Source organism: Microchirus variegatus (genome assembly GCF_963457635.1).
Source record: "Microchirus variegatus genome assembly, chromosome: 12".
In the NCBI taxonomy this organism is placed as follows: Eukaryota; Metazoa; Chordata; class Actinopteri; order Pleuronectiformes; family Soleidae; genus Microchirus; species Microchirus variegatus.
In genome coordinates, this window is record NC_139813.1 from 23,562,885 (window position 1) to 23,590,093 (window position 27,209).

At 40.3% G+C, this 27,209-nt stretch overlaps 1 protein-coding gene across 1 annotated transcript in view; it reads right to left on the reverse strand.

Annotated features, from left to right (window-relative positions):
• The window catches only part of syne2a (spectrin repeat containing, nuclear envelope 2a), a gene marked incomplete at its 5' end in the record, with an annotated part of 84,521 nt that overhangs the window by 11,132 nt on the left and 46,180 nt on the right, over positions 1-27,209 (reverse strand). Inside the window, 21 exons of the mRNA XM_083898612.1 lie at positions 5,657-5,823; positions 6,745-6,903; positions 9,621-9,776; positions 10,725-10,844; positions 12,252-12,449; positions 13,279-13,510; positions 15,081-15,175; positions 15,735-15,891; positions 16,298-16,452; positions 16,740-16,853; positions 16,955-17,137; positions 18,936-19,131; positions 19,205-19,338; positions 19,502-19,675; positions 20,474-20,629; positions 20,714-20,869; positions 21,151-21,327; positions 22,309-22,458; positions 23,584-23,766; positions 23,873-23,987; positions 25,453-25,655. Coding sequence (XP_083754738.1) covers positions 5,657-5,823; positions 6,745-6,903; positions 9,621-9,776; positions 10,725-10,844; positions 12,252-12,449; positions 13,279-13,510; positions 15,081-15,175; positions 15,735-15,891; positions 16,298-16,452; positions 16,740-16,853; positions 16,955-17,137; positions 18,936-19,131; positions 19,205-19,338; positions 19,502-19,675; positions 20,474-20,629; positions 20,714-20,869; positions 21,151-21,327; positions 22,309-22,458; positions 23,584-23,766; positions 23,873-23,987; positions 25,453-25,655 — 3,380 coding nt within the window. The remainder of the gene's footprint in view (positions 1-5,656; positions 5,824-6,744; positions 6,904-9,620; positions 9,777-10,724; positions 10,845-12,251; positions 12,450-13,278; positions 13,511-15,080; positions 15,176-15,734; positions 15,892-16,297; positions 16,453-16,739; positions 16,854-16,954; positions 17,138-18,935; positions 19,132-19,204; positions 19,339-19,501; positions 19,676-20,473; positions 20,630-20,713; positions 20,870-21,150; positions 21,328-22,308; positions 22,459-23,583; positions 23,767-23,872; positions 23,988-25,452; positions 25,656-27,209) is intronic.

Sequence of the window (27,209 nt, forward strand, 5' to 3'; positions counted from 1 at the left end):
CACCGACACACTGGTACTCGTGTTTATAGAAGAGATCTGTCATGTTTTTAGAGTTTGAACAATCAGGAAGCAGCAATGTCGACTTATGGAGCTAATGATCGAAGAAGGAGAATGACAGAAGGAAGGTAAGAAAGAGTAAGAGATGGACAGTAAGAAACAAAGAAACAAAGAAAGAAGAGTAAGACAAAAGTAGTCAGAAAGAAGGGAGGAGGCAAACAAGGAAAGAAAGAAAGAAAGAAGAGTAAAACAGATGGACAGTAATAAAGAAGGAAGGACACGAGGAAGGAAAAAGCTGTAAGAAAGAAGGAAGAAAGAAAGAAAGAAAGATGAGTAAGACAGATGGATAGTAAGAATTCAGAAAGAAGGAAGGAGGCAAACAAGGAAGGGAGGAGAAATAAAGAGAGAGAGAGAGAGAAAGAAAGACGAGTAAGACAAATGGACAGTAAGAAAGAAAGAAGAATAAGACAGGTGGACAGTAAGAAATCAGAAAGAAGGAGGCAAACAAGGAAGGGAGGAAGAAGAAAGATGGACATAAAGAAAGAAAGAAGAGTTAGACAAATGGACAGAAAGAAAGAAAGAAAGAAAGAAAGAAAGAAAGAAAGAAAGAAAGAAAGAAAGAAAGAAAATAAGAAAGAAAGAAAGAAAGAAAGAAAGAAGAGTAAAACAGATGGACAGTAACAAAGAAGGAAGGACACAAGGAAGGAAAAAGCTGGACAGTAAGGAAGAAGGAAGAAAGAAAGAAAGAAAGAAAGATGAGTAAGACAGATGGACAGTAAGATGTCAGAAAGAAGGAAGGAGGTAAACAAGGAACGAAAGAAAGATGGACAGAAAGAAAGAAGAGTAAGACGGATGGACAGTAAGAAAGATGGAAGGAAACAAGGAAAGAAAGAAACAAGGGAAGAATGAAGGAAGGAAAGAAAGAAACTATAGTCTAAGGACAATCTAAACAAAGGGCATTCATCTCTTCACTAACCTGCTACTCTCTCAGGTATCTTACACTTCAACTTCCAAAGTCTCCATGGCAACTGACCCGCTTATGTGCACACACACGCACACGCACACACACACACACACACACACACACACACACACACATGCTGGTGTCATAGCAACGTGCAGGACAATAACAGCTCTCTGCAGAGGCTTAAAAGCCCCTGAAAGTGTGTCCCTGTTTGAGAGTTTGAGTTAATTTCCTCAGTTGATCCTTCATGTGCTGAGGAGCTGCAGCAGAGTCTGAACAACTAAGAACACCTGTGAGTGTCAGTGAGCGTCTGAAGGGTGAATGAACGGATGAATGAGTCCTGACAGATGTCAGACACACAGAGAGAGAGAGAGACAGCAGCAGATCAGAGAAGAGAGTGAGGGACATTCATGTGTCCTAATGAGGACTGACTGACGTTAAGGTTCCTTCAGAAAAGGGAGAAATTACTTTTTAGAGCTAGAATCAGAATCAGAATACTTTTATTATCCCGAAGGAAATTGTTTTTGTTACAGTTGCTCCAAAGTTAAACATTTAAATCAAAAAAGAGTAACAAATAGAGTGCAAGAAATTAAGATTAAAATAAAAATAAAATAGTACAAAGCACTTGTTTAAAACAAGAATGACAAAAATGTGTACAGGATAGACATTATCAATATGATAATTAATAAAATGACCGGATGCCTCTAAAGATTGAATTGATGAAGTTTTGGCAGTGGTTATATAGTACGATTATTTTTTACTTTTGAATTCCAGACTAAATGTGTATTTTAAGCACAACCTGGTATTATTTATTATAAATCTTAATAAAAAAATAAATAAAAAAAAGTGTGAATATTAATATTAACATAGTAAAAAAATAATATCAAAATGAACATTGGGAGAGATATTTGTCATAAAACAATCATGTTTTGCACTTTATTTAAAAGTCTGTGCCCTAATCTTTAATTTTTTACACTTAAAATTCAGATTTTAGACTCCATTTTGATGTTTTGAATATATTTATTCATCATATATACTCACATATATATATATATATATTATATAATATACAGTATTATTGAAGAAAGTATGATAATGTCCTACTTAGCAGCAATAGTATTAGTATATGGTTTATAATTACACTTACTGGCCACTTTATTATGTGTACATCCAGGATTGGATGAAAGGATGTTTCAGAGAAGTGGGGTTAATTCCTTAACCTAAAGTTTGTCGCTGTCTTGCTTTACTCGCGTCTTCCCTACGTCAGTCACGAGGCTAAAATACATCGCTCTGTGTCTCCACAGACGTGAAAATAATTCACTGCTCTATTGAGAAATATGTGTAGCTGAATCGGTTTGAATATAATGGAGGGTTTTTATATTTAAAACACATTACGTACTGCAGCTTTAAGGGGAGTTTCAATTAAAAACAACTTAAAATGACCGCTGTAACTTTAAACTTTAAACGGTCGTAATCCCTTGACAAGGTTGTGGAATAATATACAGCGCGTCGTCAGGGGGACGTTTGTGTGTGAAGTTCATGTGGCCTCATGTTTACGGCCGTGTAATGAAGACATAATATAGCCACTGTAAATTCTGGCCGGCAAACAGACGTCCACCGGGCAGAGAGGGAGAGAGGGAGTCTTCCTCTTCGGCTAAATTGTCTCCATCTCCCTTTCACTCCCTTCTTCCCACCTCTGACAGCCAAACAAAGGCCAGCAGCTTCACGCCGAGGCCAAACAAAGGCACAAAGGCCAGTCAGGGGGTCCACGGGCGAGGGGAACGGGACAACAGAGAGAGAGAGGGAGGGAGAGAGAGAGAGAGTGGACGCATGAAGACGGAGCAGAAAAGAGCAGGAAGGGTAAAAGTGAGGCTGCGTGGTCGCTGGAGAAAAGTGCAGCTGGAAAAAGTGCAGCTGTCCACGGGAGGCCTCGCACTCTCGCTCGCAGAATAAAATCCAACTGGCATTTATTCATGTCACGGTAAATACCTGCCTCTTAAGTGCACGTGTGCTTTTTCTCCTCCTGGTGCACCACCTCTCTACTGCGACAGTTTACAATAAACTTTTAATACAACCATAAATGAATCGTCTCTATTGGAAAAAATGCCTTGTATAAATGGTAAATGTTATCTATATAGTGCCTTTCTAGTCTCAATGACCACTAAAAGCTGCTTTACATGACAGATGTTCACCCATTCACATTCATCTTTCATACTCATTCACACAAGTATGTTGCTCAAGGACAAGTCGGCATGCAGACGAGTGGAGGAATAAAACCCTTCAGCTTACCGCCCCATATACATATATTATTTAATTGTTAATTTCATTCATTTTTAAATCCAAGCTTGTATTTAAACTATGTTAAGTGTTTTTTATTTGCTGCCAGGACTCTCTTTGAAAAAAAAAGTCTTCATCTCTATGGGATTTTCCTGGTAAAATAAAGGTTAAATAAAAGGAAATTTAAAAAATATATACTTTCAAGGGCATCCTGAAGTTACAAAAAGTGTGATATTTAAGGGTTTAACTCATTACAGCATTGTAACGCCCAAATACTATAGTAATAATAGCGTTACAGGAAAGTTATAGGACAGTTACACAGTATGTTATTTGCAAATGCATTGTATGAGGACATAATCTTACAGTAATACTGTTATTTCAAAACTAATAATGATAATTAACAACAACAGGTAACAGCACTGCAATAACTTTCAAAATTGAACATTTCATTGCTCTTTCTGTGAGATAAAGTTACAATATGTTAAATTAAATTTAATAAACAGCTTCTACTTTTGGCTCTGAAACTGAAATCATCCTAATCCTAATATCACACACACTTTCCCATTAATATAAAGCTACTACTTTGTAGATATGACTATATAATATCTCCATACTGTTAATACTGTTAATGTTGTAAAAAAAGGAAATAAAAGAGAGGCCACTTGTCCTAAGAACAACCATCAGGATGCTAATGTTTTTTATACTTTGCTGAAAATCCTTTGTAACGTTGCCATAGCAACTCTAAAAGACACTTCTGCCCAAGCTGCGTCCGTCACAGCGGACTTTTAGCACCTACTTGTCGTCATGAATCAGTGAATGCCGCCTTAAACTGTTACACTAAGACACTTAAAAAGATGTTTCTTTCTACATTTTTAATCTTATTTATGTCGTCACGGTGAAGGGTGAGAACTTTAAATTATAGTTAAGAGTTAGTTTTAGTTGCTTAGTAATTTCAGTTACTGATGGTGTTATTATTTTTGCAGGCTCACTTGTGAGTGTAATTAATAAGGAGTGCAGCAGCACAGCGGTCTAAATATGCTGTGCTGCTGCCAGTAAAAATAAAAAAGTCCCAGAGAAGTTGTGTTCAGGTGATCATGAATTCAGTTTAACATAAAGCCTCGTGTTACCTTCAGAGGATCAAGCCTCTTTTAATCTGCCCATTTAAGAGTTGGTGATTAATTCACGCCGACAGATCCCTCCCCTTTCACAGCGACCCTCCCCTCCCCTCCCCGCCCCGCCCCCTCGCTCACATCATCGCACTCTGACAGGACAGGAGAAAAGGAGGAGGGGTCATGAGTGTGGACGTGAGGACATATGGTTCTGTCTGAGACTTAAACACGGCTTCTGTTTTTTAAAAAAGGTTTTAGACGAAGGTCTGTCCATCTGTCTGAGGGCAGGTCAGTGGCTCCGACTCTTTATTTAACCTCTACAACAGTCTGTACATTAGAGAAGCCATGTTTTTTGTCTGACAGCTGCAGGAATATAAACCACAGCAGGTGCAGAACTGGAGCTATTGTTAAATCCCTGTTAAAGCCTATGAAGATACATAATTATGGTATTTAATGCCTTGCCATAAAAGGCGCTCGAGTGTAAATTTGTCACACAAACGCGCAAGTAAATGTAACCATCTATTTACTCTTTGACGTGCTTACTTAAAGGTCCACTGTGAAAACTGTTGGTGCCATTTTTTTGTACATCATTTTTTCTGCAAATAAACAAATAGAACAAGGAAACACAATGTGTTGTGTTTATTTACAAGCAGAAATTGTCTATATATCGCCGCGCTAATAACACACAACGACCAGCTATTTTGTCTACAGACTTCACTCACAAAATAATAATAATAATGCATTATATTTGAAGGCGCCTTTCAAGACACTCAAGGTCGCCGTACAACAACAAAATAATAATAACTACACAGGACTGAGGCCCCGCCCACTGCTTCCATGGAAGGGATGTTTTTACTGTATATACCAGACCTGGAAATCATGATGTTCTCAAATGTCTTTTCAGTTTTAACAATTGTTTTTAAAGTATTTCAATAAGTAATTGCATTTAAGAAGCTGACAAATCAGAATTATCGATTATCAAAACACTTGACAATTAATTTAGTCATCGCTTAACAATCGATGAATCATTGCAGCCTTAATATCCAATCACCTTAGACACCGCAGTAAAGAAAAACTATTCTGTATCGTCCCATAGAGAACAGTTGAAGTTGAGCTTTAATGCGGAGGTTGCTATGGGAATACGGATATCACGTAAGACAATCCGTCTGATTCTGAACAAACTAGTGACAAATTCTAGCGCATGTTTAGTATTGAGATGCTTCATTTTACACACTGCACCAATGTTAGTTTTTCCTTATTTGTGGGATGGGAAATTGTCTGCGACACCTGCTGCTGCTACTGCTCTTACCTGGCTTCGATGTGGTGGAAGAGGTTGTGCCAGCGCTGGTTGACTTCTTGCAGCGAGCCGTGGACCTGCGTCTGCTTGGCCTCGTCGCTCGCCAACAGCAGCTGCTCGCCCAGCTGCTTCAGGTGGCTCTTATTCTCACTGAACAGGTTGATTTCCTCCATGCAGTCCTGAGGAGACGTGACAGCACAACGACTTTGATTAAGAAGTCAATAAATTCATCTATATTTGTGTGTAAGTAACTAGTAATTACTATATTAAATAATGATGAAGCCATCTCCTTCTTTGTGAATGACTCATTGATAGTTAATAATTCAGTTATGATTGGTTAAAATGAGTTGATGGTCTTATTTTCACTTGTTTTGTTGTGTTATAGCAGCAACATTTATCTCCAATCCAAAAACAGCTCAGTTTGAACTACTATTGATTCCTGTTACAATTCAACCCACTTATCATGTTTACCAAAAAAAAAAAGAAAAAAAGAGCAAAATCCATGATGAGGCAGGTACAAAAACTCTTTCAGTCACTGAAAGGACAAACTGTTGTGTGTGAACAAAAGCCACGCAGCCATCCCATTCCAGGCCACCATCTGCTATGAACAGCATAATACATGTTGCTCATGTATGGACTTTAATCACGTCGACACAAGTGCCACTCCTGCCCTGAACCATGGCTTGTTTGGGGGAATAATGAGCGAGTATTATGAGCATTCTTAGATCTGTCATCACTCATTCAGAGGCATTTGAAAGAAGGGAAAAGTGATCAATTTTACCAACAAAAAAAGTGATTCCACTCTAAGTACAGCTCCTGTGGACACAAAAACACTAAAATAACAAGAGCACAGACCTCTGCCAAGGCTTAATCACCTGTATTTTATATTTTGATCCACTGCATCCAGAAGACTTTCTGGATCTGTATAGAACTTTACCAGCTTATAACTATTACCATCTTGTCAATATGCATGACAAGATTCATCCTGATCTATTCAGATATCATGTGATCATCTTTGGGACAAAACCTCACGTGATTTTGTTCTGCTCTGAAAACACCAAATATTGTGAAATCGACAAGATTATAGTTTGTTTGTGTACCTTCTTCAGTTTCTCCACCATTTCCTCGATGCTCTGGTCGCTGCTGTGGCACACCTTGTTCTCCATCTGAGTCAGCCAATCGCAGAACTCTTTGTTCTTGTCGTTGAAGATGGTCCAGGCGTTCAGGCGGTCGGCGATTTCCTGCTTGCGCAGCGACACCTGCAAAATATATTATAAAGAGCATAAACTGGCATGAGACAACGTGAATAATTGGAGGTTGAAATGATTGATTCTGAGCTTTTCTAAACTTGTAAACTTGAATGTTGAACTCTTGAATGTTGTGGGACACTAGACACTAGATTCAGCCTGAGACTGAGGGAGCAAATACTTTATAACAGTGATAGCTGCCACAGTATTGAGCTATTTAGCATGTATATCAGTCAAATTAATTTGATGAGAGCAGCTTCGAAGAGCTCTTTGCATATCAGAAAAAAAGTCACTGAGAACACGTGAAAAGAATTGCTACTGCTAACCACTGAGTAGCTAACCACTGCCTAGCTAGCTGAGTTGTCTTTGTCCTCAATGGTAAACATACAGAAAAGCTTTGCCAAATTAATGAAAATATGGAAGAAGAACAGTATTGCTGCTTCTCTACATGTTTGTCAAACAAGTGGTTTGAATACATTTAGGTTAAATCCCTTACGAAACACCTACAAACCGATGTTATGCTGCTATGTTCCCCAAAAACCCATATATATCTATATGTCTGTGTGTATTTGACTCCTGAGATGGCTGCCACCATACAAACACTGCTTCTTGTCAATAGCACGTCTGTCGTATTTGTTTTACAGTCGTACACATAGTACTGTAAAAGCATTGTCATCAGCTGCCATTGCTAACAATAGCTAACAATAGCAAGCCCTAGGTACGTTTGCATTTCTGACTTCTCAACTGGAACGTGGTGAACTCCAGGTGACATCAAGGCCCCGTTCTGACTTCCAGTGTAAATACAGCAAAAGTCACAGGAGACATTTTTCATCGCTTTACAAAAACTTTAAGACTTCATATTTTTAATCCAAGGACATTCAAGGCATTGAACTCCCATGAACTGAATTATAGTGCTGACGGGGGACACGGGTGGCGCTCCTACGCTGCTGTGAGAAATAAACTTGTTTTATTCTGCTGATCTATTCACCTCCACGTTACAGAGCATGGAAGCAAACGGAGGTTACACTGACAACTTGTTGATGTCACTGTCGTCCAAGTGCAAGACAAAGAGCAGATCTGGTGCGGTCTCCGCCACAAGAACCATAAACAAGATTTATAGTCGTCGAAGAAACCATAAAACCGATCCGTGTTTACAACAAACACAACAAAGGTTTCTCAATCACGACTATTAGGTTCTTTCTTTCACCAAATTTACGACGCACTTGCTGAGAGTGGTGGAGTCGAGGAGTTTGACGAGTTTCAGTCCAATATTTCCAGGGAACACAAGTACACACAAAAAGCAAGAGAATTACGTAGAAAAGGATATCCATATAACATCAATTTAAGAAGTGTGAAAATCAAATCTCAATCAACTAAAACGACAAAATACCACGGCTCTTTGATAAAAGTCCATTATCCTAATGAGAGCTTAATGCTGTGAAAACACCCCCCCCTGAGAGAGATGAGGAGGGGGCTGGTGATGTTGGCGAGCCCGCGGGGCATCTTTGAACCAGCTATATTTTACTGTTCAGTGGCATTTATTTGATTTAAATGAGCCCCGCTTTTGGTTTTAATGTACTAAACACTGCCGGGCCTTTTGGAAAGCGAAGAATTTAGGGGGCATTGTGAGCCGCGGTCACCCCCGAGCTTCACCGGGAACAATAGAGCCAGACCACTGAATCCCTTTAGACCAGCCAGGCCATCTGCTCATCGGACCCATTCCAGTGGCTCCCCCCCCCCCCCCCACCTACAACCTGTTAAACCCTGCAGAGGCTCAGATACATGGCCCCAGGCCATAACACTGCATAAAAAGATTGGATAATGTGATTAAACAGCAGAAAGGTTGAGTTTTAAAGAGTCATAATTGTGTAAAACCAATAAAACTAATAGTGATTTAACATGCATATAGTAGTTCACTGTTCTCTAGAAGAAAATCAAAGGTTTACAGGAAAACAAAGATTAAGTAATAGTTACTTTTGGTCATTTTGCACATAATGAAGTCAATGCTGCATAAATAACTTAACAAATCAAAATGTAAAAACCCAGTGAGTGAGGGAGTGTTCTGGCAGCTGTCACTGCATCTGTGAATCTGCTGCCAAAATAGAAGGAAGGTGGAAGCATCCAGGCAAACTACTGAGGTCCCAATTAACACGAGTGCAAATTATCCGCTCGTGATAAACAAAAAGAAAATGTCCCAGGCACGTCATGACCATTGTTTCCTCCGGAACAAGAGTGCATTTATGTTAAAGCCAACGGATTAAACTGTAGGAATTTGAGCCCGTTTGTACAAAGTGGAGCAACTTTCAACAATAACGCAGTTGCATAATTAATGTCCAGTTTCATGTGCTTGCTCTTGGTTTACACCGATTATAGCCTTGATTAAACCAATTGATTTGCACTTTCCTCTCTTATTACAGCAGAAGAAGATCAGTTTATGCAACTCTGATGTAGATCCGTGAAGAAGAACATTAATTTGAATTGTAGGGAGGTTGATAATGTTTCAACAATAGAGCGAAAGGTTGAGGTTTTCCCTCCATGAACCTGCACATGCTGTGTGAGAGTGTGTGTAGCCCTAGTTTTCTGCCAAGAAAACCTCTGGAAGAAACTTCTCCCCCCTCCTCCTCCTCCTCCTCTTCCACTCCACCTGCACACCATCTAATCTAAAAACTCTCCAATCTCTGACTGTCCCAGTTTACGTCCAGCACACGTATCCATCCGTCCTGCCTCACCTTCACGCACAGCTCTTCCCATTGACCGTGGAGTTGCTCCAGCTGCTGCTCCAGGATAGCCGAGTCACCGGCGGCGATGTGCTGGGACAAGTCCGTCTTCATGGTTCCCAGTTCCCTCAGTCCAGTGGCCAAAGGCTGCAGAGAGAGCTCTGTCTCCTGCATAACACACACACTTACACGCTCAGGCAGACAGCCATATACAAGCCGTGTGTACACGCTTCTCTACAGCCTTTTTTTTTTTGTTGCGAGCATTAGCTCTGACCATCCAGATTAAAGGGCAGTGGATGGGACAGGGGGGGAGGGTAAAGGGGGTAGAAAAGGGGGAGGGGAGTGAAAGCATGGGGTATTAAACAAGGGAAAGGGGGGGCAATGTCAGAGGCTCTGTGCTGGGATGGAGCTGAGGGGAGGGGAAACTTTTGCCAGCTTTCAGACTGTGCAGCAGGTTTTTGCTGATACATACTGCTGCAGATTATGATGATTATGTATTTTAATTTATGTAAATGACAACTGTAATGTGGAACTTTAACATATGAGGAAACGTTGTAGTCAAATGAGTTCACACAATGTTGAATGAGCGTGTCAGCTAACATGTCTCTGTGGCCCCCTTTAACCTCTTCTTCCCTGACCCTCTTTTTGGAGTCCCTGCTCGAAAATGACATGCCCAAAACTAAATAGAGTAAATATCTCTGCAGTTACAAGCTCTATGTGGATTATCTTTGTATCAAAATAAAAATAACACTTGTGAGATTCCACCAGAGGTGTAAGTTTCACTGTAGATGCCACTGTGTCAGAGTAAATGTACATGGAACACAGCATAAACAGAGAATTTTTCTCTCGCCTAAAAAAATATTGCATTTTAAAGTAAATATCACCAATAAAATATGCAGTAGGAACTTAAAAACACATGGAGGTCATGAAACAACATGTGAACATGAGCTGTGCAAAGTCTGATGCTGCTGAAGTGAAGCAGAGTAAAATTACGGCGGTTTTAGTAAAGAGATGTTCACAGTGTGAAGCTGGATATTTGTGTGTTTTGTGAATAAAGAGAATAAAATCACTACTTATTTCCTTTATTTTTCCATGGATATAGTATTAAAAACACACCTGAATGAGTTTCTCTTTCTCCTTCTCTGATCTTTCAGGCAGCTGCAGCTTCATTCTGGTCCTCACGTCATTCAGCTCCGTCACGATGTTGCTTATTCCGTCCTGGCACTGGGACCATTTCTGAAGAAACAGCAGGACACACGCTTACAGACCTCACGTGTGTGTGTGCGTGTGTGTGTGTGTATGTCACAAACATCTGACACACTGTAACTTGCAGCGACATCTTATTTTTCATGTTTGATTATTGTACAAAAGGCACAAAAACTCAGAGAGGTTCCTGTTTCTTCAGACACATGATGACCATGTGTGTTAGTTATTCTAATTTGTGCATTGATGCTTGTGTGTGTGTCTGTGTGTCTGTGTAATCAGAGGGATTTTCCTCTTCCTCTGTGTAGATCCTGTTCAGATTAACAGGGGTTAACACAACTTTCCCTGACCTTTTCACACACGAGAAACATGTCATAGTCACAGCTCATGAAAAAGCTTTTTCCTGAACCTCAACAACTATTAAAATATCCTTTAATATCAGGCATAAACTTAGTTGTTATGGAGCTGAACAATGCGTCAACGGAGCAGTGATGGATGAGAGACATGGATATTTGTAACCTGCTGCGTGTGGATATGGAGATTTGATCCGCTCTTTGATTCTTCTCGCCAGAAGCTCAGTTTCATTACAACACACCAGCTCCTGTGTGTGTGTGTGTTTCACTGCATGTTTGAAGGGTGGATCAAATCCCGGATATGGGTCATGTAAAGCTTAATACTTGGGGTTTATTGGGATTTACTGTACAGTATATATACTGTAAATCCTGTGATCGTGTGTCAATAAAGGGGATTTTTTTTCTTGCTTCAGATGAAAAACGGGAAGAAAATGTAAAATAATAGAATATCTAGTGAGATACTGACAGGGGGATGAACTGATTATGACACGTATTGATCCCGATAATCATTGAATCATTGATTGATATCAATGAGAGAAAAATGCAAACTTTAGCTGAGTCATGTTGTGGGCTGTTTATCAGCACAAATATGCACAAATATGTTCTTTAGATTGTTGGACATATTATTGCGTTAACGACGGAAAAAGACGCACGTGACGTCATGTTTACATGACTCCCTATTGTTAAAATGAGTCTCTAAAGTAACGCTAAACTTTAAAAACAGAGGCTGGTTATTTGTAGCGCTGCTCTTTTCCTTTAATAAACAGACCGCTCCAGTTCGACTGTAGGTGCGCTAACGCCGCTAAAGGAGCTAACGGCACTAACTCGTAAACGGTGCGTGGACTCAAACATGACATCACAAGCGTCTTTTTCCAGTCAGTCGTCATGAAAACGGGTCATGCATTAACGTGCGTGAACGTTAACGTGCCCAGCACTAGTTGGCAGCACTAACAACGGAATAAAAGGTGTAAAATTATAGAATTTTCTGTTCTGATATCAGTATCACAAAAAAGTGACCTTTGCGATATTTACCATAAAAGTCTGATGAATAAATGAAGCCAACAGCTATAACATGTCGTGCTGGTACCTGAGCCGTTGTATGGACCAGGTCTTTCCTCTCGTGCAGCAGTGAGGTGGTTCGTCTCCAGGACGTTTCGACGGCGTGCAGCTCCGACTGCAGTCGACTGCGACACTCTGCCTCTGTCGCGGTGTCACACAGACGTTTGCCGGCCGCCAGCGTCTGGTAGAACACGGTCGAGTGCAGATGCAAGGACTCTTCAACACACTTGGAACAAACGAGGACATGAGGTTTTTAGAGTCTCACCAGAGGAAATGAGCTACTTCTACAGTGGGAATGAATTCAATGTTCTGTTTTGTGACACTAAAAAAAAATGTGTGTTTGTTTTCACTTCCTTTCTTCCTGTGCAAATGAACAAGCACAATGAAAACAAACACAAGGTTATTCTTTAAAAAAAACCTGTCTCCAATCCAAGACTTTTCATTATTTTTAGCACAGCAAACATTCTGTCACAGTGAAAGGGCACTGGCTGATTTACATACCAATGTTGTCGTCAAAAATACAGAGACTGAAGCTCAAACTTTTTATGTGAAACAACACAATTTGCAATTTGCATTTGAAGTTATCTCGCAAATTCCAATTGAAATTCATGTGAAAACAAAAGCAGAATTATACGTTAGGGCAAATTATTCAGCCCTAACGTCTTCATATCAAGCCACAATCTTGACATTTGATGTCACAGTGGTCTCCAACTGTGTTCCATCAGTTGGCCAATGGACTTTTTTTTTTTTTTTTTGGACATTTGGGGGCGATAGGATTGATGTAGTGAGAAGGAAAAACACTGTCATAGATACTGAGAAGGACGTCCTGGTGAGTTTTATGCTCCCTGGAAGCCTGACTGTTCATTTCTGGGCAAAAAGTACAATCAGGTGATGGAAGGAAGGACGCTACGGCCAACCATGTGCTAGACAAGACCACAGAATGGATGCTTTTCTCCCTTCAATATTCTTTTTTTGTGTGTTTTTCTCCCCATTTTGATTTGCTTCGATTTCTGCAAACAGAAAAGTTCTGAAAATCAAACAGAATCCGTGCTAACCTGGTAATCGTCCGCACAGCTACGTGGCTGCTGCAGTACGCAAAGAGCGGGGCCAGCAGAGGGCAGCAGAGGGTCGACACCCCTCAACAGCTTCCATAAGAGTTTGGAGCCACGGCGGTAGATCCTCCTGTGTCTGAGATGTTCTTCTACCTTGCATCTGTGGTGATGAACCAAAGCGACGGCACTGAACCAACTCTGCCTCATTTTCACTGCCGCAGCCAAGAGTTCAGATCTGTACGAGAAGCAACGCAACAGGGTTCAGTTCACGTGGCTTCACTTGGGTGATGAAAATATTTGCTAAAAAAAACAACTAAAAAACTTAGCGATAAACTTCCTTGCAAAAGTATGAACCCAGAAGTGGTAGGAGTAATAAAAGGAGAAATAAATATGGGTCTGTCATAGGTTATTCACAGGCAATTGCTACAACAACACGAAATCAGCAGATTTTTAAGACCGTCGTAAAGTCTAAAGTAGCAATCCCAGCAGGGGGAACAGAAAGTACTTTTCCCTTGGACGCCTTTAAAAAACTCCAGGAGCTGTCCAAGTTTTCCACACGCTGCAAGAAATGATTTAAGGCAGCAGCGAGAAAAGAGACATCAAGCTGCTCCAGGGAAGGAAACACCTGCCCACGGTGGATTTTTGTTGGTCGTGCGTCAGTGAGCAGCTGAGAATGAATGTGTGAGGAACGAAGCCCTCAAATGTAATTAACTTTAATTAGATGATGAGGTCTGAATCGCTCATAACCGACATTGTTTGTTTTCTGTTGTTAAAATGTTTTAATTCCTATTTTTCCTACGTTAAGAGATGCTCCATCCACGTTCGTATGCACTTTGTTTTCTCTGTTGTGAATAAATAGAGAAATTAACTTTTCACAGGCACAACTATGCGCTATATTATTGTCTTGCAAAACACTGATTATCACAGAATCGTTGTATCGTGATATTATTGGTATCGTGGACCATGTATCATGAAGTACCCTGTGATTCACGCCGCTATTTTTTAACGCATGTAGCCTTCAGTTTGCATCAAAACTCAAAAGATGTTTAGTTTGTCCATTGTGGGCTACTGTAAAAACATGGTGGTCCAAAATAGCCGCCTCTGATGAACTAAACCCTGCTCCTGATGTAAATTTAAATTCTGGTTCTGATTGTGCACTTAATTTCACCAGATTTTTGACACACTGGACCTTTAAAGAGACAAAAATAAACACTTAAAATAATACATTCTCAAAATATAGTTAAAAGCATTCAAACACACAAAAACTAACTTTAAAACAGAACTCAAAACTACAATAGACATTAAAAAACACCTGTAGCAGCCAAGTTCAAATATCATAAGTCTTATTGGTTGTTAAGAATTACTAATTTAATATGAGGAACACAAACCTTGAACTTTGTGGGTATTTGCTTAACTTTGTGTTGCAGCTCTATAGAAGCTGTGGTCGCTGATTCCCCTAAAATCCCATTATTATCCCTGTAGTTCTACCTGTGCCATGACACATCCATCATAAAAAACAAGCACATGATCCCTTCAGCTTCTCGCTGTGCAGTCGTAAACTATTACAGTGAGAGAGCCAATTTCTTTTTTTTGCCGATTTTTTTCCTATTTATTTGGACAGTATTTTAACAGAAAATGGCAAAATTGGCAAATTCGGGGCAGTGAAATTAAGACTTCTCCAATCAAACCAAAGAGTTCGCCAAACTAAAACAGTGTGAATGGACTTCATGTTATACAGTAGAGGAGCAAAAACTAAAGGGGAAAATAATTTTACAACAATTTAATGCCTTTTCCACAACGTGTACCTTTTCTCTCCTGTCTCTTTTTCCATGGCCTTGAACGCATCACAGAGAATGTCCTGTAAAAGTTGGTGTCCAGTAATTATTTCAGCCTGAAGCCTCTGAGGACAAACAGCAGGAGACGCAGAGAGAGAGAGAGAGAACACAATAATAGAGTCAGTGATCTGTAAAAATGTCCTGCTGCTGCTGTAATTACTGTGATGGCACATTAAACTGATAAATCAGTATTTCTTTAGCTTTCTCAAGCCTTTATTATAGTTGAGACTCTGCTTAAGGAATATAAATCACTTATTCACTCTCCTATCTTTGAATGTCAGTTTTGTATAAAGTACCTTAAAGGGATAATTGTGTAAAAGTACAAGTATGTTACCAAAAAATGACTTTGGTAGAAGTTGAAGTCACCTTTTTTTATAATATCACTTCAGTAAAAGATTTAAAGTTTATGACATTTACTGTACTGTGGCTCAGTGGAAGGACAAGTTGTCTTTCAACTGGGAGGTTGTAGGTTCAATTCCTGGCTCTGCTAGTCTATATCCTTGATCCCTAAAACACTTAACCCAGACTACACCACCTGAAGTTCTTGAATAAACGTATTAAATAGTGTGGACAGGATTTAGCATCTGTTCTCTTAGGTCTAATGTGAGTAGCAGGTTTGTGTACCTGATGCAGACTCAGCGTCTCTTGAAGACATGAGTTACTTTGTGGTTTCACGGCCGCTGCCGCCGCCGCCTCGTCGACGATTTTCTCCGCGAGACGTGTCAGTTTCTCACACTTCTCCTGAAAGTTCTGGGAACTCTGACACCCGGCCTGCAGCTCTCTGTGAGGAAAAAAGAAAAAAAACACACATGATATTCAAACACATGTGCATCATCTGGTGATAAGGTGATAAATCTCCTTACGAGGGCAAAATAAGTGAATCATTTTAAGGGCTTGCACTCGTGGTGGAGTTCTGGAGACCACTTTTTGTTTTTTTTGCAAGATCTTGGTCTCGTCTTGAACTAAGACACATTTTTTGGATGTAGAGGGTTTAATTTTGGGTCCAAATACTCTCTGTCTCCATCCCCAAAAAACCTTCCTTCGACTGACCTCCAAAAACTGCAATACATCCAAAATTCAGCTGCACTCGCTCCAGAGACCACATTATAGCCCTATCCTCCAACAGTATGAACTCCTCCTCATCACCTACAAATCCCTTTCTGTTGACTTATAATAATATCACGTACCTGTTCATGTCAGCTGTGCGACTCATGCTCTCCATCCACTCCCTGACGACCATGTGCAGTCGCTCTCTGTCCTGGTCGCCGAGGCTCAAACAGCTGCCCGTCTCTGCGACGTCGACCAGTGACGGAAAGAGATCGCTGAGCTCCGAGAGAACCTGCTACACACAAAGAAACAGTGACGATAAACCATATGTTTTAAGGTTAAAGACCCCATAGACAAAACTTTCTATATGGGGGACTCACTATCACTATCGTGACCAAAATCCCGATATAAAACAAGACAAAAGCAAATTTCTGCTTCGTTTTGCAACTAATTTACATTCAGATCCATAACAACTAATATAATTTATCAGAGGTTTGGTAAATTAATAAAAACTACATATATATTCAAATCATAAACACATAAATCTCAACTAAAATGTTGGGGATGAGCATTCAGACCAACCTTCACAGAGTCTTCATCCTTTAAACCAGTCATCACTTTATCTTTAATATTCTGTGTTTGCTTTTCAAGGTTCAGCAAACAAGTGTGAAACAGTCTGTGGTTTTCCAGATCCTCCTACACACACACACACACACACACAGAAAAGTAAAGTAACTGAATAAATCAACATGAATTTGGTGAAAGATCAACAGCCAAAGACTTTAAAGACTCTTTACCTGAAAACTTTTCTTTTTCTCTGCCATCGCCCGGGTCAGCAGCAGGGCGTCACGTGACAGGAGTCTGCTCTCTGATTGGATCAGATTCGCGGCCAGTGGTTCTGAGCGTTCAACAAGAGGCTCGGAAGCGCCCAGCGTCTCGCTCACGGCGTTTTGTATTTTCTCAGCAACTTCCTGCAACTTCTGGTGTTAATAAGAGAAGGAAAAACAACAAATAATCAGTGATTGATAGGTAAAATAAGTTGGTCAACCACCAGGGGGCAGGATATGAGGTGTGAAAGCTTAAAGCTGCATTGAGTAACTTCTTGGTGATTTTTGTTATTGTTGATATCATCATTTTACTTCTGTTCTTCCTGAACAAAAATGATTAAATCTTATTTGTATGGTGTGTCCCCTCATTTGAAAACGATCAATGACTGGAGGGAGCGTTTGTGTGCATACAGCAGCAGCGCAGGGGTGGGCGGGGACAAAAACAATGTTGTCAAACTGTAGAATTACTTCTGAATCTGTGCGTTTTCAGGCAAACTACAACCTCTTTGCAGTCGTCTCACATCACTCGTACTAGTGTGGTTGTTGCCTCCATCTTTTTAACATGAAACAAATCAAATAGAGGCTAAATTACAGACCTCAGCTTCATGTTTATGTACAAATCTTCATATTTCTGTGAGAATTAACATTCTTGTCATAGATATGAGACGAGCTGTGATGTGGCATGGTTTTCCTCCATGCACTTTCCACCAAGCATTTTTGTATCGTAGCTTTGCAAATGAAAGTGCTGTTTTCTACGGACGGAACTGAATCAGGTATCCAAAAATACAACTTCCTGTGTGTGTGTGTGTGTGTGCTACCCTGTAAAGAGATTAGAAATGACCGAAAACATGTTTGTTTTTTTTTTGGGCCTGAATGTTCAAAAACAACACATGATGCAGCATCTGCACTGAGCGCTAAGTACAACAGACCCCTGCGCACGCTGCATCTCTGCTCATGAAGAGTGTACTGGCTGTTCCTTTCCAAGAACAGGAGCCCATTCACTTAGCAGAAAGAGAGGGAAAAAAAGCCCAACATTTAATTGAATTGTGAATGGAATGCATATAAACTCTCTGCATCAGGACCCAGAACATGATGAGTCAGGCTGGGAACGACTCTCACTGAACTTCAACAATGGTGGAAGGTCTGCAGAGAGCACAGTGAATTTTCTACTCATTTATAAAGGAAGGAATAAATAAATAAACACGTAAGCATAACCTTGTCTGCCAAGCAAAAGCTGCTTAATTAATTTCCTTGAAACTATGTTGGAGAAGTGAGCTGAAGGTCAAAGAAGAAGGACTCATTATCTTTTGAAGTGAATTCAATTGCTGAGGTCTTATTTTTAATTTTCTTTAAAGAAGGTCCATTGTGTAGCAAATAGTGACATCTAGCGGTCAGACTGTGCACATGCACATTTAATTTACACACAAGTAGCAGGACGTCACGATTCGTCAATGTTTGTACTGAATATTTCAATGACTTACTGTACACAAACACAGAACTGGTTTAGCTACAGTCCGGCTCCCTGTCTCCCTCTTCCTCCATCAGTGGTACTGCAGCCTCACAGCACGAGTCTGCTCTTCTTTTCTGTTCATCTTCTCTACTCCATTTCCTCATCTTTAGGAATTTTAAATTAAGTGGCTGAGCTTTTCTGTGCGTTTTTTGCATCAAGGTAAGACGACAATTCAGCTAAGACACACACACCAACATCTTTTAATCCATAAAACCTAGATATTCTCTATTCATTTACCATGGATCTCATGTAAATTATTTGTTTCAACAACAAATGCTGATATTAGCTGTTGCAGAAATGGCTGTAAATGTTTCTACATTATGCACGAAGTTGCTCTTGTGGATCAAGGTAGTTCAGCATCTTTAAAAAAGTGGGTTACTAAAGCAAAAAAAAAGGATTTTGTTGCACACGTTGAAGCTGTAGCCCCCCCTGTGAACTCACCTCCACAGCATCGACGACACCCTGTCCGTCATTTTCAGGTGATTGTGAATTATCCAGAAGCTCCTCCCACTGAAGCCTCAGGCGCTTCAGGTGAAGGGAGGAGCTCTCAGAGAGACGACTGTACTCCTGCCACAGAGACACCGTCTCTGCCGTCTTCACCTGCTCGTCCTTCAGCTCCTGCGTTATGTCCTTCCACCTGACGCAATGAATGATCTGGTCATTTCTTCCACCTTTGATTTCATTTAAAAACACTGTGTTAACTGACTAACCGTTTCTGCTCGCCTTCCAATTGGTCACTTAGCACCTGTGCTGTTCCACAATGAAGAGTCTTCACCAGACTGTGGAGTGACTTTTCTGCAGCTGCCCAAAGCTCCTCTCCTTTCTCAGCCTTACTCTGGAGTTCCTGTGCAAAGAAAGTCACCTTTCTTTTATTATTACCTCTTTGAAAAGTAGTATTGACTTCCCCAAAAGACATAAATACACCTAGATTTTCTTTATTTCAATTTTTAAAAGGTTAAAAATTTATATGTATATGCACATGTTCAAGACATGATGTTTCTGCTCACCTGGAGGATCTCCATGTTTCCCTCCGCCTGCTTCAGCGAGAACAGTGGAGCTCGCTGACGCTGCAGAGCACAGAGAACCTCAGCGGCGTTCAGAGTAGCTTCGCTCAGGTCTAGATCAAAGCGGCTCCACACCTCGAGTGTCTGCTGCAGCACTGGTCTCACAACTTCCATCTGCTAATGACCAGATAGAAACAGGTGAAGATTTGAAAGGGAAGCAGAGCTTTTTTAGTATTTTTTTAAGAAGAGTATTGGGAACAAAATCATACACTTTATGCTGCCGATTGAAACATCCAGCTACATAGTGTATGTTTAACCTTTATTTAACCTTTAAGAACCTCATCTTTTTAAAGTCCTCGATAGACAGCAGTAAAACACCACGTTACAGACATTTTGGACAAAAGAAGTTCAACTACATCTGAGGAAATACGCCTCAAATTCTTTTCATTCTGAGTTTAAATGCAGTCAGTGAGATTAATCCACTGCAGTTTCTGAATATAACAGTGCAATATTCCTGGTAACCTTCAGATTGCATGTTATATATTGAAGAAAAGGGAAAACAAGAACTGTATCAGTCTTTATCGTGCTAGTTTTTCCTCGTAGATTCACCAAATAGACGATCATTTTCCCTTTGTGCCGTTTAGTGCTCGTTAACGAGCTAACGGGGGATTTATGGTGGAGTTTTTGCCTTGAAATAAAAAATAAAAAAATCAGATTTGAGCAGCTGGAAAGAGTAGACACAGTACAAGAGCGCAGTAAAAGTGAAGGAGGTCGTAAAATCAAAAGCAATAAAGAGCATTTCTCTGCGGCTCTACAAATGTTTCAAAGCCTATTTGGGTGATTTTTCTCAGCAGGACAACACCAGAGATTCATTTATTTGAGCCATAGACCATGAAAAAACGATAGATATTGATCATTAGAGCGAAAAAAGTGGCTGTTTTAAGGTGTATCAAGTGACGACAATCTGCTGTTCACCTGTTGTCTAAGATCCTCACAGGCATCACAAACACTCTGTGCCTGGTTTGAGAAAGTGACATCACAAGGACGCTCCTCTTCCTGTTCACCACACACTCGAGAGGCTTTCAGCTCCTGCAGAGCTGCAGCCACCTCCTTCACTCTCTCTGCAGACGCCTGCGGGAGGAAACAGACAAACCATCTTGTACGCGAGGAACGCACACCAACGTACACCTGCTGCGTTTGTTTCCGTCACTCTACCTCCCACTCTTCCAGAGCCCGGCGAGCCTCGCTCTGACTGACGGGCTGTTTCCACTGACTCAGCTGCTTTTTCTGCTGCGTCACCCAACCACGGAGACGCTTCAGCTTCCTCTCTCTGACCGCGCAGGTGTGACGCATCCGTTCGGCTACACGAATCTGAAGCAAAAGAGAGCGGCTCTTTCATGACCACAAATGACAGATAAGATAAACAGGAAGTTGCCATCATTACTGGCATAAATAGAATCATATTACTTCCTGGCATGACAAGTTCAATGTGGCCTGCCAGGCATTTTTAAAGTAAATAATGTAATTTTTTTGTGAATATTTAACTATGTCAAGCTAGAAAAAAAATTTAATTTAAGGAACACGAGGATCCAAGTACTCGCTTTCAACAACACTGATACGGTGTATGCTCATCTGGGAGCTGAGACACTGACCTGGCTCTCCAGCTTTTCCTGCAGGTGAAGCCACTGGAGTCTGACTGTGCCAAGCTCCTCTGCAAACACCGTACGCTCAGACTGTAGAACCTGGACGTCCACTGCTGCTGCCTGAGGCCCAGACTGGCACAGGAAATCAAGGAGGAGCTGCCCACTGACAGTGCCTGCCTTTAACTCCTGAAAAAGGAATATATCAAAAAAAGGTTTTTTTTGTTTTTTTTATGGTGACAGAGAAGTGAGGTCCTGTACTTTTAAAAGTTGTGTTTCTTCACCTGTGGTATCTCTGGGTTAATTGTACATGAAACCACAATAACTTGAATTTTAGCTTCATGTTCTCGTATGGAACCTCTATCGCCTCCCTGTGGACCTCTGAGTAATAACAGTGCACTTCCTATGACCTAGTTTTCTTAGGCACAATCACAAAGAGGGAGAGAGAGAGGGAGAGATGTGTCTTCTGATGTTTTTTCTTGGTTACTTTGGTAAAGGCATGCATTGTATTTCTGTCTTTTAACATTGCGTTACTTGTCCAGACTGCATCCTGGTAATTTGGAGCTGCACGGTGGAGGAAACAGCAGCAGCTGAAATTGGCACGTAGTCGGGCAGCTCCTCAGGGAGGAATCAACGTTTAGATTTTGATTGAAATACAACGCATGTGCATGTCCAGGTTTATTTTTTAGTCTTTTATCCGAATCTTTTCATCTGCACTTCTTTGTTTTCTGCTGCTACATTGAGAAAACGGCTAGAGTCGAGTGGAGCAGATAATCTTAATCAGGATTATGTGAACTTGTTTGACAGCAACAGACATGTGCACTCATCACCTCAGCCATCTTTTTGTGTTTTTCCAATGCATAAGCTTTGGTATTAATTATTTAAACTCCATCTACTGTGTTTTATTTTATCTTAACTTTTGTCTATTTGAATTTGTCCGTTTTACTTTTTCTTAACTTTTTAATTTGTCCGTTTCTTACCTTAACTTTTGAGTGTTTGATTTATCTCCTTATATATGAAGATGAAAAGACACCTTGAGTGTTCGAAATACAACACAGTGGTCCTCTTTTCAAAATGAGTACTTTTGGACTTCAGAGTACTTCAGAATAAAAGTCCCTGAGCTAAAAATAATAACTGAAGTGAGTGGCGAGACGAGAATAGTTCCTGTACCTGATAATGGTGAACGACGTCATTGATCTGAGCAGCATCTTTAGTCTTGAGATGCTTTTCGTTCTCTTGGCTCAGTGAAGCCTGCAGCTTCTTCATCCACGTCTCCAGGTCGGAGAAGATCTCCACCGGTGGCCACAGAGCAAGCAGTCGCTAAAACACAGGGGGAAAAAAAAGAGTTAAAGCAAACCTCTCATTTCTAATCTGTTTTTCTAATTCTACTGTTTTTAAATGATGTTATTCAACCTGGCAATCTGATTAGTGAATCATCCTTCTTGTAACTAAGACACTGAATTTAAGCTTAAAATCCGGTTCCATTCACTGGTGATAAATGGCTGCAGAAAAAGTGTCCTCTCCTCCTACTCCTGCTTTTAAAAAATCCTCCCTGTCCTCAATCACCACAGAAACTAATTTCAGCCGGGCTGTGGTGACGCGCGTACTCCCCTTTATTTCTCAGTGTCTCATTATTTTTTGAAAAACAACAGCACTTTCATGGAATTTGGACCATTACGCGTTAATTCACTGGGGGAAATGGAAAGTTTATGAGGCATGTGGTTCGAAATTTGGAGGAAAGAAAAAAAACACAAAACACAGTAAATACTGACTGGCCCACCACCAGTGTGTGTGTGTGTGTGTTATTCCTGACCACAACTGTTTATTTAAGACACGTTAGTGAGGAAATCATGAACTAAACAAGAGAACAAATTACCCTAATGAGCTGCTAATACCAAATAAATTTAAATAGTTAACACTTTTTTTTTTAAAAGAAAACGGTAAACGGTGAACCCAAAAACAATTTCTTGATTTTTGATGGTGTTTCACAGCTGTCATCATCCCTAATGTTGTCTTACTTCCTTCCTCTGAATAAATGTTTAATTCCAGTGATATTTGTTGGTTAGGGTTAACATCAAATTCTGTTTCTCTTAATCACAACTTTTGGGTCTTGTTCAATAGGAAATTAAGTAAAATGTTGTAGATTATGTTTGCATTTAAAAGGAAGTTGACGATAAAGTTTGGAACATGTGAGTGTGATTGACAGCTGGTATCAGGTTCCAGGTTCTGGAGGCTTCAAAAATGGACATTCAGATTCATGATGGAGTAAAGAACATGTAAAGTAACTTGAACATTTTTTTTTTCACTTTAATTTAAGACAACATTAACCGAAAAAAAAAAACGCTCTAGCCCATCTCAGACTGGTTTTAGTCTTGAAGAACGGCCACCATGTTTGAAGACATGAAGAAATAAAGAAGTTCTTAAAGGTATTCTTTTAAAAAGCACCTTGTGAATCTGGTCTTGTGTCTTGGACAGGTCAGAGGTCAGCTGGCTCCACTTGACCTCCAGCTGAGTGACCTGAGCTCTCACACCGGAACTGTCGGCTTCCCTCAGGTGGAGCAGCCGAGTGGCTTCAGTGGAAACAGCTGCTCTCTGCACAGACATGGCCTCCACCTCCATGGAGAAGTCCTGGATGATGGAGACAAAAATAACTTTAATTTTGATTCATGGTACCATCACAAAGTGATTTCCCATGTTCCTGTCGTACAATAAGACAATAACACTTGAGTCTTACCAGCAGCTCCAAGAGACTGTTGTGGACACACTCCTGGTTCGGGTTGGACCAAGACTTCAAACGTTCGTTGGCAGCGACGAGCCAATTACTAACCAAGGCGAAGTCTGTGTGGAATCTGTGGGAGAAGGAGGAGGAGGATGAGTAAAAAAAACAAAGGTGATGCAGTGGAGCAGAACACGACTGCTCCACTGAGACGCTGAGTGAATTCACCGCTGAGGTCTGAAGCCAACAATAAGATAACAAGATTATAGATGAGTGGCAGGTGTTATTTGCTCTGTCTATGTGGTTATTAAAGGAAGAACTGATTTATCTGAACCTTCAGAGAGACTGGAAAACTTCTTCTTATTGAATTAGTCGTTGGATCAGAGGTTAAACGTGTTATTGTTTGTGATCAGAGGCAGTAAATAAAGGTTATTTGATGAATTTGTCGGATGATTTCTTTGTTCTTGCTACTAAAGAACAACACTTTGAATGTGCTGACTGGTGCACATCATTTGAGCTGAAGTGCAACGTTCTTCATCACGGTTACTCGAAAAAGCCGTAGCACATCGTTCTTGGTCAAACGGCACATTTTGATGAATGAATTGTGGGGGGGTGGGGGTTCTAAACGCTGTGGAATAAGTTTTTCAGGAAACTTCTGATTGTAGAAGAAGATTATGATGAAGAAAAAGAAAAAGATTAAGATGAGGGAGAAGAAGTAGAAGGGATAGAAGTAGAAGAGGTAGATTAAGATGAAGGAGAAAAGTAGAAGGCAAATAAGTAGAAGAAGTAGACCAAGATGAAGGAGAAGAAATAGAAGAAGTAGAACAATATGGAGAAGAAGTAGAAGAAGGAAATCATGATGAAGAAGAATCCTATGGGTGACTGCATCAACTTAAAATAATGTTATTTTTCAAAAACTGCCATTGAAGTTCCAAAATCGATCCATTGTGCATTGGTTATACCTATCATTTTTCACATTGATTCAAATGTAGTGACAAAATACTGTGGAATATATCTTGGACAAGATTTAAAAACAAAAAATTCATATATTAATCTTTCACGGCTGTTGTTTTGACAAATGTGCATTTGCATCTGAATAGAATGAAAGAAACCACAGGTGATTGGTGCAGTCATGACTAATTACAGCTTTTAACTATAGTTGTGGTGGACGTTACCACTCATACAAATAATAATAATATTATTATTTGTATGAGTGGTAACGTCCACCACAATGTTGTTATATTATAACAACATTAATAATAATGAAAAAGACTCAGCGTGTCTCTTCCAGCCATGGCACATTGTGGGGTGTGAGACCTTACTTTTAGTTCCGTGTTCTCGCTAATAGCCGTTAAAAGGTTTGGCCTTGGAGTGAACAAAACACTTTGGTTTGACATTTTCTATTTTGTATCCATGAAAAAAAAGAGAAAAATATAGAAATGCTGACGTGGTTGTTCCAGACATTTGACAGACAATAATTACACCTGCCTGGCTGGCCGGCCCCACACAAGTACATTACATAGACTTCTCCAGCTCTATAATGTGTTTTTGCTTTTTTGAGGAGAGGAAATGCAGGTTATTTTCTGAGTCTGTCCCACCTGAACCCAGCGTCCTGGATGTCTCTGCAGCGCTGGATCTCCTGCTCCGCTCGCCTCGAGGCATTCGCCCAGCGCAGCTCCACAGCGCCTCCTGTCTGGACGAGCGAGGCAGCAAACCACGCGGGCTCCGTCTGCAGCAGCCTGCACCGATCCTGGAGGAAACCGACGGCAGCTCGGCTCTCGTCCAACTGCGCCAGGGATTTCTGAGAGAAGAGGGGGGAGGGGAGGGGGGATTCAGAATTGAAAATGTACAAAATACAACACAAGAGGGATCAATGGGATTTTATTTTAGAAAAAGGCAGTGGAACAAACACATCCAATTTTAATAAACACTGTGCACTGGGCAAGATCGACAAAATAACAACTACAAAAAACAAGCAAAAACATCAGCGCTTGCTCCCAGAAACTTCAGGTGTGGTCAGAAATAAAGAGATTTTTGCTGTTTTTATTTTTGCTTTTAGATGAGAAACATCTTGTACATTAACTTTAAGACAAGATTTTCTGACCAAGTAACCGTCATGGAGACGTGGTCCCAGTGAGGCAGAACCTCATTTCTGTTGAGAAAGTTTAGAGCTCAGATGTTTAATTGTGGCTTTAATTGGTTATGGTTAAGCTTAGAACTAACGATTTGTTTTAATGCCGTGTCCTAAGAAGAACAGCTGTGTGTGTGTGTGTGTGTGTGTGTGTGTGTGTGTGTGTGTGTGTGTGTGTGTGTGTGTCGGACAAACAGACAGAAACTTGTAAAGAGATGAATCAGCTCCAAGGAGAATCCAATAATTCAGGACTGTGTCTGTTAATCTGTCAAAACCTGACGTCTGAACCAAAACACTCGCTCCCTCGCTCTTGTCCTCAATGTGAACCTCATCACGTGACATACTGTACATCCTCTAATGGTCTCTTTACTTTTGAACAAACAGCTACGATTGATCCATTACTCTACAAGAACCTTTCAGTATAACGTTAACGTAACCTTTTTATAAAGGTTCCACCTGGAACCCTCCAAAAGGGTTCCACCAATAAACCCTTTTAAAACCCTTTATTCAGGAAAGGGTTTTTCAGAAGCAAATGGTTCCAGGTAGAACCTCAGCCCTTGTAGAAGAACCCTTTTGGAACCCTTAAGAGTGTATAGTGGCTGTAAAATGTCAAGTTTTGCTCTAAAGAATCTCTTTGAAAACTTTGTCAGTTCCTCTGATAAAAACTCGCTTTGCACAAAATGTTATTTTTGAATTTGACAAATATTCAGATTAAAGTAGCATATGAGGAATGTTTGGAGGTGAACAGGTGAATGTAGCAAATTAACTGTGAGAAGAAAATAGCAAATGAATGCAATAAATAATTGTTTCTGCACAGTTAAAAATAAAAGCATTTTAATGAACAAATAAAACACAAGAGTAGAGCACATAACAGTAATTATCAGATAATTAAAGACTGGTTTTGAACCCTGTATATTAGACGTAAGAGCTCACACCTCAAAGTGTTCATGTGTCATGTTTAGAGCTGTTCGTAATAGATTAATCTGTTGATTATTTTCTCGATTATTCGTTGGTCCATAAAATGTTAAAAAACGTTGATCAGTGTTTGTCAAATCCGGAAATGACGATGTTCTCGAACGTCTTTGTTCTGTCCACAAACCACAAAGGATTCAGTTTTAATCATTTTTTTTGTTATGTGGAGCAAAGAAACCTAGAAAATATTCACATTTAAGAAGCTAAAACAATCAGAAATCGTGTTCTTGTTTTGATCATGAAAAAAGCTTC